Below are 10665 nucleotides of genomic sequence, written 5' to 3'. Positions count from 1 at the left end.
GCAATTTGGAGTAGAGAACCAGTGGGGTACTCAACACTTCCCTCATCCATCACTTTCCCACTTAAAATCACATCCCCAGAGTCATTTCCTCCTATGCAGTTACACATGTGTTTTTACTCTCATGATCATGGGCGGATTTCACTGCATGCATTTATATGTATAAGCCTGGCAAATAAACCCTATCCCTTGCTACTAGATATTTATGTCATTTCTGTAAACAGCATACTACCAGAAGCCATGGCAAGTGAGCCAACCCACAATCCAAGCAAAAGGAAGTGTTTTTGCTGGCGCAATTAAAACCAGCCCAAGTCACACACAGTGGCTTTTTTTCACCCAAACAGCTTCTCTCTCTCTCTCTCTCTCTCTCTCTCTCTCTCTCTCTCTCTCACACACACACACACACACACACACACACACAACCAGCACACCTTTTTGAAGTGTTGGCCAAATCACTAGCAGTACTTTTGTTCAGGCAGTTTTCAGAAAGCAGAACTTATGTGGAATAATCCATTTGGGATGATCCAGCCTGATGACCACAGTTGGCAAAGAACCTGCATGGTGACCTGTCAAGTCCACATGGTAGCTTCCTGCAGTAGTGGTCTGGGACACTTAGGTTGCAATCCAGAAGGATGGAAGTGAGGCACCTTTTATATTGCTCTGTTTCCAGACCTCAGGCTTGTTTGTTTGTTTGCTTGTTAGTTTAACATTTCTTTCCACTGTTTCCAAAGGGAGAGAAAGTGGAGAGAGAGGTTTAGAGACTCTTGGAAGTTGACTGGGAGGGCTCAGGATCCTTCAGACCCCGGTTGCTTCTCAGCACAACCCCTATTGGCCCTTACAACACCGGAGCTCTGATATCAGTCGGGTCAGAGCACTGAAGGAGCCGGTGCTGTCAGAGAGGAAGGCTCATCCCACTCTGAATTGTCCTCTTTGATGTTGAATCTCTGTGTCAGAAGTCAGATGGGCAGATCTGAGTTATCTCATGTGATGCCCTCCTAGGGACCATAGGCTTTCAGCTTTACTTGCGAAACAAAAGGATGAGGAGCAATTTTCTATGTGAGTGACGAGGAAGCGCTCTCTTGCTCTCTCTGAAACTAAATTGTGGTTTGGAGATTCATTCTACCTGAGCAGCAGCAGCAGTTTTTGCCTTTTTGCAAGGCACACAATGTGTGCATGTGGGAAGGATTGCTTTGTAAATTTATTTCTCATCAGACCCATGCCACTGTAGCAAAATTCAGTGTTGGGTATTCCCCAAGAGCTGAATGCTCTCTCCTGTCTGTATCTCACCTTCCAACCACCCCATACTTCTCTGTTCTGCTTCCTACCTTTACAGAATACTAACTGTCTAACAGTAAATTGCAAGTCTTGGAAGGATGGTACTGAGAAGCCTGAATGGCTGCTTAATTGACTGCCTGAGTCTGCCCCAAACTGCAGACCTCAGCGAAAATAAATCGCTAAAGCAGCAGGAGGGGATTCTGCCATGCTGTTGATCAAGGTGAGAGCTGTCTTGCTGTGTGGGCATGGAGCTACAGGGAGCTTTTTGTAAACGGCTGGTACTCATTATAGCAAAAGGAAGGACTTAATGCATGTGTGAGAGCATGCATACACACATGTACACACACACACACACACACACACACACACACTTACTTTAGATCTGTATTTCCAAACCGTAAATGACCACTTTTGCTAATACAGGAATTGCATTACAGGTTAGAACCACTCAGCTTCTACAACTGCTGATGGCACAGTTTAGTTATACTGATTTGAAATGATTGAGAAAAGGAGATATTTGTTGCTTAGCAATTCAGTGGAATGAAAACTATGGATGTGGAACTGGGCAATTTAGAAGAGTAGATTTCCCTTATGCAGTTCCTGCATCCCTCCCACTGCATCCTTGTAGATGAGGAATCTACAATTCCCCAAAGAGAAAGAAGCATTTATATCAATCTTAGTGTTGTTTTTCAGAACCCACCCCTTTTTATGGATAAACTGAGACCATGCAATTGGATTGCACTTGTGAGGTCTAACCAAATCTGTGGCTGGGGCAAAAGGCTGGTACTTTTACAACGGGTTTGACAATAAGCTATGAAGGACACTCGTTTTCCTTTAATCAACGCATGACATGGGCATATTATATTCATGTTATATTCCTGCTGCCAGTTACACTTGCAATTTCTAAAAATTACAGGCAGCCTCTTTGGGCCAGGAATTCATAAGTAGTTCAGATTGCCCTTTCTGAGATATTTGGCATCAGGAATGGGAATTACAGGCAACTATTAGTTTCATATCTGCCCAATTTTCAATGACAAACCAGTGCAAGTAAAGTACTGAAATAAACAAAGGTGACTCAATTACTGAAAGATAAGGTTCCAACTCACGCCAGGGATGCACAGACCCCTCTTAGTGATCTGGCTTGAGACACACAATCTCTTCTCCATCTCCATCTGCAATTTATAATGAGCGTCCAATTAATCTCCTGCACTTGGATTACTTCTGTGGTAGGAATGCCAAAAGCCAAGCACAGTAAAAAATAAAAGAGAAAAAGTTTACACTAAAACAATCAAGTGGATAGTAGTTGCCTGTCAAACCTTTTTCAAACTTCCTTTTGCAAGGAGACCTCTGCTCAGGTTTTGGGAGATGGCTTACCTAAGTTTCAAACCATAGAAACTTTGTAAGTGTATTTCTGGTTATTTGAAGGGTATAAAGTCAAAATGATGATAGTAACAGAAATACTTTCTGGCAGATTTCTATTTGTTTTTACCATAGTCATAAGAAAGTTGGCTTTATAGAATGGCTATGTACTGCTGAGTGTTGAGTACAGTGCACCTTCCTGAGATTTCAGAGGAAAAGAGAATGGAAAGCTGATCAGGCTCAGGGGTCATCATGGTTACTAACCACAAAATTAATAATTTTAGAACCATTGTGAGATAAAATCCCTAATGGAGAGGGGTCACTCTATTGGTTTTTTTTTGCTTTCCTCTAGTCATCCTATGAAGTCTGAGATCTCCCAGTTACCAGGGTCACCTGACTTTGACCCTGCCTATTTCAGTCCACACACAGAAAAGATGCCCACCAGTGCAAGTTAAGCATAGCAAAAAGGCTAGAGGATAAAGACCAAGGCATAGAGCAATGCTAGGGCTTTGTGTAGCCAAGCTACACATGCTGTAAGTAGCAGTGGCTGGTGCAATATAATTTGCACCTACAGCAGGGTTTCCCAAACTTGGATCTCTAGCTGTTTTCAGACTACAGTTCCCATCAACCCTGACCACTGGTTCTGCTAGCTAGGGATAATGGGAGTTGTAGTCCAACAGCAGCTGGAGACCATAATTTGGGAAACTCTGATCTGCAGGCTGCAGCAGCCTTTCTTCAGGAATTTTTTTCTTTGTCCCGAAGTTAATGTCTCTGGCTTCCTGGACCTTCTGATGAACCAGCTGGATTCTGTTGATTTCCCTCATTTCTTTGACTCCAGACCACTGGTCTTTTATGCACAGAGCCTGCTTGGCCTTGACCAAGCCACTCAGCAGATCCTGATATTGCCTTGCCTGAGGGCAGTGGACAGAACAAGCGCTCTAGACAATGGGCTGTGCAGTTACAAGAAATTTACCAAACATTTGTCCACATTGTGAGATGTAATAGATCTAATCTCATTCAACCTTCTCTCATTCCAGACTTTGACACCCTCAAATCTTCATATAATTCATTCAGCACCCTTTTTGGGACTTGGCTATCTATGCCCTTGGAGGCTCGCCAGTCCTGCTCTGATAAAAGCAAACTGAAGAGTTAAACAGGGACAATATATACGTTCCATTTGAAAGCTACCATGATGAATTCAGCTGGAGAACAGGAGAAGGCTAAGGATCAGCTCCTCAAAACTGGGATCACAAAAAGAAGTTGAGGCAAAATTTTGCTGGGGAAGACTTTGCTAATGTCCTTGCTCCCCTGCGTTCACATCCAAGCTAATGTTTGAACTCATGTACACAGCAAGCCATTATCTACAGCATGATGAGCTTATGTACACAGGGGCTGCCCCCTTTGCATGCTTTTGAGAGAGAGACACGCACACAGATACACCCATGCCTGCCCATCTGTGAACACATACACACTTATGAGAGAAAGCGAGGCCTGTTAAGAACAAGAGGGCAGATGAGTAATGTTGGTATGTTTCGGCATAATCAAAACATTGTGGGCTTCAGGTACAAAGGAAAATATGGGAGAGCTCAATAGGGGAAGCAGCAAACAAAGGACCACATGGAGTTTCTTCATGGGACACCAGTAGCTACAGAAATTTGCATCACTGTTTGCCGGAAATCTGAAAAGGTTAAGTATCAATTTAAGAAATAAGCATGCCAATCAAAATGTTGTGACTATCAACACCAAAGCAAAGGCCATCTCTTTCCAGGAAGGAAGGAAGGAAGGAAGGAAGGAAGGAAGGAAGGAATGATATGAGGGAATGAAGAGAATAACAATAATTTCATTGTTGATATTTCTTTTTTACAGCATCTTGGCATCCTTGGCAGGATCCAGTCTCCACAGAGTGATCCATCTAGGCTTCCTTACTCCTGGGTGGTCAGTGACTTGACAGTTTGTTGGAATAAATGTTGCTGAATCTTCTTCACTGAAATTTTCCCCCTTTGTTGCGGTACACACATAAAATTGTGAAAGAAACTGTCCTTTCCCCCGTTCTCTCTCTCTCTCTCTCGCTCTCTCTCTTGCTCTGTCTCCTGTATGACACATATTTTTGTTTTGCTTTGTGTGTTGTTGTTCTTGTTGTTGCTGGGTTTTTAATATTTTTTTTCCTTTTTTTAAAATTCGGATGTTATTAACATTTGCTGAGTAGGCAGAGCACGGAAGCTGCCAAGAGCCACAGTGGTACGGCCAGACACATTGATCCATTGCCTGCTATCCCTGTACCAGGTCCTATGGGATGAGAGAAAGAAGACAAAAAATAGGGGGTGGGGGATTACATACAAACTATACAAGAAGAGAAATACAAAGGAAAAACCACACTCTAGCAGATAAGGTCCGTCTCCCCTGCCCCTGTATTTTTTGTGTCTCCCGCCAGGAGAAATCAGAATGGGAGTAGTTAAGATTAAAGCATGGCAGCTCCATGTTTTAATATGTTGCTTTTATTATTTATTATTGTTTATTAAATTTGTTAGTCACTTTAACTTACCCAAGGCATCCCAAAAATGCCTTATAACCAATTCCAGAGATGAGCAGATATACGAAGGAGAGAGAAATGCTATTGGGTGGAATTTGACATGACAAATATTCCATATGCATATGCACTGTCACTTGCCAGACAGAACAACCCCCCCTCTTCTTCCCACACATACTGTTCCAGGGGTTTTCAGACCAACTGAGGACTGGAGAACTGCATTGCAAAAATGGAAGTCCTTGCGCAGGGCTTCTGCTGATGGGGCTTGTCAAGTGAATCCTGTCCATTATCTCCTTTTGGAGTCCAACTCCTCAATATTTTGAGTTCAGATTTGTATCCACATGTATACAGTGGTACCTCAGTTTTTGAATGTAATCCGTTCCAGAAGACCGTTTGAGTTATGAAATGTTTGAAAACCAAAAACTCAATACGGAATACTCAATGCGGAAAACTCAACATGAAAGCTGAGTGGCATGTTCGACTTCCGAAGCGTGTTTGGAAACCGAAGCATTTACTTCCGGGTTTATGGCATTGAAAAACCGAAATGTTCGTCAATGAAGATACCTGAAAACTGAGGTACCACTGTACACACACACACACACACACACACACACACACAATGAATAGCCTGCCTGGCAAGAATTTTAGGAAAAGGACAACAATATGTTGCTTTTTAAAGCATAAGGCTATCTAATCTACCTACCTTCTATCTATATCTATATCTATATCTATATCTATATCTATATCTATATCTATATCTATCTATATCTATATCTATATCTATATCTATATCTATATCTATATCTATATCTATATCTATATCTATATCTATCTATCTGTCTATCTATCTATCTAGCATCTATATGCCAAATATGTACCATGCAAGATGACAGACACAACCTAGTTACTTTGAGATGGGAGGGCAAACCTCAGAATCATCTGTTTGTACTCATTCAGTGTTGTGTGACAGCTACTAAGAAATCCCTCAAATCCCCATAAGTCATGGATGGTGTAGTTAAGGTCCTGATCTTAGATCCGGAGCACAGGGGAGTAGGGGGTCATTGCAGTATGTAGGATGCAAGCTGTTCAAAGGATTTATAGATAAAAATGTTTTCCTCATACAAGTTTCATTATCACATGAATTAGGGACTTCATAGCTGTGCTTTCTAACCACAAGACAAGATTATCAGTTGCCCCACAGCTTTCTCCTAGAAAGCACACTCTTTACCTCAGAATTGGAACAAACAGCAATCCGCCTCCAGCATCACACTGAGTTGAAGAAGGTGGAGTTGGGATTGATACCTGTTTTTGCTGGTAACTGACAGTTTCTCCCACCAAGGAATGGATCACAAGCTACTGAAAAAGTTATCAGCCTCCCTTTAAGGACTGGTGCCCATTTCCTGTCAGAAAGTCATGCGGGGGGCAGAGGGAGAGACTGAGCAGTGGCTCTCTCTTTGAGCTTTTGTTCCCTCCTCCCTTCCTTGGGAGGCAGTGTGGTCCACCTGTTTGCTCTCCCTGTGTGTGGCGGCCCTTGAATGCCAGGTCTCGTTATAATTCTGCACATTGACGACCGTCTGCTTACAGCCAGACGCTGGCTCCTCCGGGGCAGATTCATCACAGCACTCTAATCAATAAAACATGGAACCAATCAGCAAATGCCTTCAGTCCCAGGGGAGGTTGCATAATTATTTATCTGGTAATCGGGAGGGGGAATTATTTCAATGTAACGTTTGTGCTCCTGCAGGGCAAGTCCTATGGGGAGGAGCAACAGGAATGCCAGCAAAGCTTTGATTTTTACAACGGTGGGGGAAACGGAAGGCGCTCACTGCCGCAGCAACAAATAATGCAGAATCGCAACAGGACTATTAACTGCTAACACGACGGACGTCCTTTCATTCAGCTTCCCATTTGCTACTCTCCTGCCTGGAATGATCTCCAGGCAGAGATTCCGTTTGGTATTCCCTGTAGTGGCAGCTCTGTACACCCTGCAATATATGCCTGTGAGTCAGTTGACGTTGCATTTTTCATTATGTAAATACAATAGAATCCTTTGCTCCAACCTGAACCTCAGCTATTCTGAAGACTCCTATTTAGTTTATCTCTTGCTAGCTAGAGAAATTGGGGCCAAACAAACGCTCTATGAAGTGCTCTTCCCTGGTCTAACTTCCAAGACTGTATGCAGGAAGCCCTGCTCAGAAAAAAAGGATATTTGTTATTGATCAAGTATTTGGGTGGAGGAGCAGAGGACTGAATTAAACCCACTCCTGCCCCCTCCTCACAAAACAGCTGATCAGTAAGATTGCTGATAAACTCACAAGGATAGGAGCACTGTCTTAGCTGCTGTACACATATACATTTGGATCAAAATCCTAGTTATGTGAATTCTACTGAAGGAATGGGTTTCCCAAACCCAAAACTGACTGTGCAGGCAGTTTGAAACTGCACCAAAATCCATATTTTTCCTTAGCTAAAATGCTTTAACTTGAGCTCTTGAGCCAAAACCCAGCTGTATAAACAAGTGCTCAGAGCCCTCTCCTTTATCAGTTTGTGATGGCAAGGATGGCCTTGACTGTACCAGTAGAACAGGAAAGACACGTCTGTGGCTTATCTTATATCCTGACCACAAAGACGCACAGACCTAGTCTGGGAACAGTGCCAGAGGGTGTTCTTGGAGATGGTGACCTCTTGCTCCAAGATAAGAGTAGGAACAGGAAGATCCTTTTATGGTCAGAAGTATAGGAAGGAATACCCTTTTATGGTTAAGAGTGCCGGAGCAGGAACATCTATGATGCCAACCTGCGTGTACAAGCTGATGTGGCTGGATTCCTGGGGAAGGGGGAGAGGGTGCCTGGAGAATATATATACTGCATGAAATTTCTCATTTCTTTGGACTTGCTGTGGACTGACCATGCAAGTGCCTTTCTGCTGTTCCGGAGAGCAGAAATAAAGAACTCTTTCTCTGAACCAGCCCTCGGTGTTATTTGACTTCCTTCTTCCTGTCCGGGAGCAATGCAGACCCAATCGGTGAACTCCAATAAGGCTACACTACTACAGATAATTCTACTTTTGAACAGGGAGTGCTGCTACACCTTGACAATAGTGACAACTCAACACAGCAAATTACCCCACTCCCTTTTTTCGCAGGAGAGGATGACTGAAAAAATGCAACGCCACCGCACCACCTTCCAATCAGCTATCAGGCTAAGGTCAAGAAGCTGGTTTTGGTGCATAAGGCCCTTTACAGTTTGGGACTAGCATATGTGAAATATTGTCTCATCCCTTATATACCTAATTGATGTCTGAGTTCTGCAGGTGAGGCCCTCCTACAGATATAATCTTATCAGGAGGTCTACTCTACACAAGGTAGGAATTGGACTTCTGGCATTTTAGAGAGATCATAGACTCAGAAAAGGGTTTTTTTTCCAGGCATGACATTCAGAGACATGTGTTTTAGGACATCAAGCAAGACCACAGACCTGAAAAGAAACATTTTTTGGAGGTGGAATCTTGTCCCAAAATCATGCTAGAGGAAGTAACTCCCAATGGCTGCTGTGATTTCACGGGGAAAAAAATGGCATGTCCCATTTTTTCTTGGGCAGTTTACGAATATGCTAGTATTTGTTGTGTGGTGGATATTGTATAGTGTCATCAGTCCTTGAATTAACATTATTAATAATATAGTATTTGCTGAATAGCAGACTGTGTGTATGCACATTTAAATTTCATTAGCCATCATAGAACTCAGTGGGGTATAAAAGATGTTTCTAGGAGGTCTCCCATATAGACACTAACCAAGCGCAAAACTGCTGAGCTTTGGCCATGTGCCCTTAGACTATGCCTTGGGATCAACACACTTCTGTTTACGGTGCCACTGTGAGAATAGGATGCTGGATTAGACAGGCCTTTGGCCTGATCCTGCAGGGATCTTTCTATATGCTTCGTCCATTTCAGCATCTTCAACAAAATATGGTATCAAAGATCCTATGAATCAGAAATGCCTTGAGATGATTTTACAGTGTGAATTGGTTAATGTATTATCCTACACTAGCTTTTGAATATATATATTTTTTCCTGACACGTCTGCTTAGTATTTTGTATCTTTTCTGCCATCTTCATGTGGAGAGTGAGGGCCTCCACACTCGGCTCAGGGACAGGGCAAACTAATTTTTCTTCTGATGCGGTGATCTTTTATGTTAAGGTAATTTCACTCAGATGGATCCCTTGTGTGACCATGAGATGCTAAAATCACAGCAGCAGCAGTTGGTGAGACAGTGCAGGTAGAGTAGCGTTGCACACCAGTTCCTCAAATACTGAGCATCGCTGCTATTTCCTCAGAGAGGGAGGCGATGGGGAGGTCAGAGTGGTGCTGCATGGCCGTGGAGCCTATCCAACATAACTGCCACCATGCTTGCAGTGTACCCCCATTGCACTAAGTTCCAGTGTCTCGCTGCTCCCCATCTCAAGCACCATTAGCAACATTCAGTGTTTGGAACTCAGCTGAGCGATGCTGCCATACCCTTGCTGCTACACCGACCACTTCTGAGTCACAGATGCAAGCATGACCACTTCTCAATTATACATGTAAACTGGTGATGAATGGGATAGTGCTGCAGGTTAAGATACTCCCCCGCCGCCGCCCACAAGTAAGCACGTAACAACCAATTCCCTTGTGGTGTGCTTAAGTAGCCCCTTTCTGCATTCAATATGATACAAGCAGGCGCTGAATTCTTGGACCTATTTGTCCTGCAAGATTAAAATGGTATGAACAATTTTCAAACAGTATATATTGCAAGTGTACACATGCTGAGATTATTAACATTATTCCGACATTATTAAGCATGCCACCAACTGAGCTGGCATCTTTAAGATAAACATTGGGAAACCTATTTGAATATTCAAGAAACATACAAAATGTATAGAATGGATATTTTTTCCTCTCTGACTGCTCACTTTCTTTAAGTACACTTTTGCTTTCCAATGCTTTCATGGCTAATTGGAGTTAGTACTGAGTCAAGAAGATTTAGGGCATTTCCACGGGGCAGAACTGTGGACGCTACTTATAAATGCAACCTTTCCCCCCCCCCCAACATCCACATGGCACCATCCTCATCAAAATGTCATCTCATTCTCTCCAAACCCCCTATTTAATCTGGAGTTATTGTTTCTGTGTTTCTGTTTTTTAATTTACCAGATTTTTGTTTGGAAATGGTACATCTGGATTAAATTGGAAGATAATATGGAGCGTTATTTTGATGCAGAATACATCAACTGGGTACTTACAAAACCTGCATACCTGAGCAGCACGGAAATCCCACCTGCACTATACCTTTAAAGAAGTATTATACTACATTAAACAGTCATGGCTTCCACCAAAGAATCCTAGTTTGTTAGGGAGACCCCTATTCCCTTCACAGAACTACATTTCCCAGAGTTCCCTGGTAAGTTCCCGGGCTTGATTGTTAAAACTGTCCTGGGAATGTATAATGCAGATGGGGCCTAAGTCTACA

At 42.8% G+C, this 10665-nt stretch overlaps 1 protein-coding gene across 3 annotated transcripts in view; it reads right to left on the bottom strand.

Annotated features, from left to right (window-relative positions):
• Positions 1-2086: 2086 nt before the first annotated feature.
• Positions 2087-10665, bottom strand: part of LSAMP (limbic system associated membrane protein) — a 446642-nt gene continuing 438063 nt past the window's right edge. For all 3 annotated transcript variants that reach the window (XM_053386082.1, XM_053386083.1, XM_053386084.1), the window contains one exon: positions 2087-4917. In XM_053386082.1, coding sequence (XP_053242057.1) covers positions 4820-4917 — 98 coding nt within the window. In that variant the 3' untranslated portion in view covers positions 2087-4819. The remainder of the gene's footprint in view (positions 4918-10665) is intronic.

The sequence above is a fragment of the Podarcis raffonei genome, chromosome 4 (genome assembly GCF_027172205.1).
Source record: "Podarcis raffonei isolate rPodRaf1 chromosome 4, rPodRaf1.pri, whole genome shotgun sequence".
Lineage (NCBI taxonomy): Eukaryota > Metazoa > Chordata > Lepidosauria > Squamata > Lacertidae > Podarcis > Podarcis raffonei.
The sequence above is the reverse complement of the archived record's forward strand: the minus strand, read 5'-3'. Positions and strand labels throughout refer to the sequence as shown.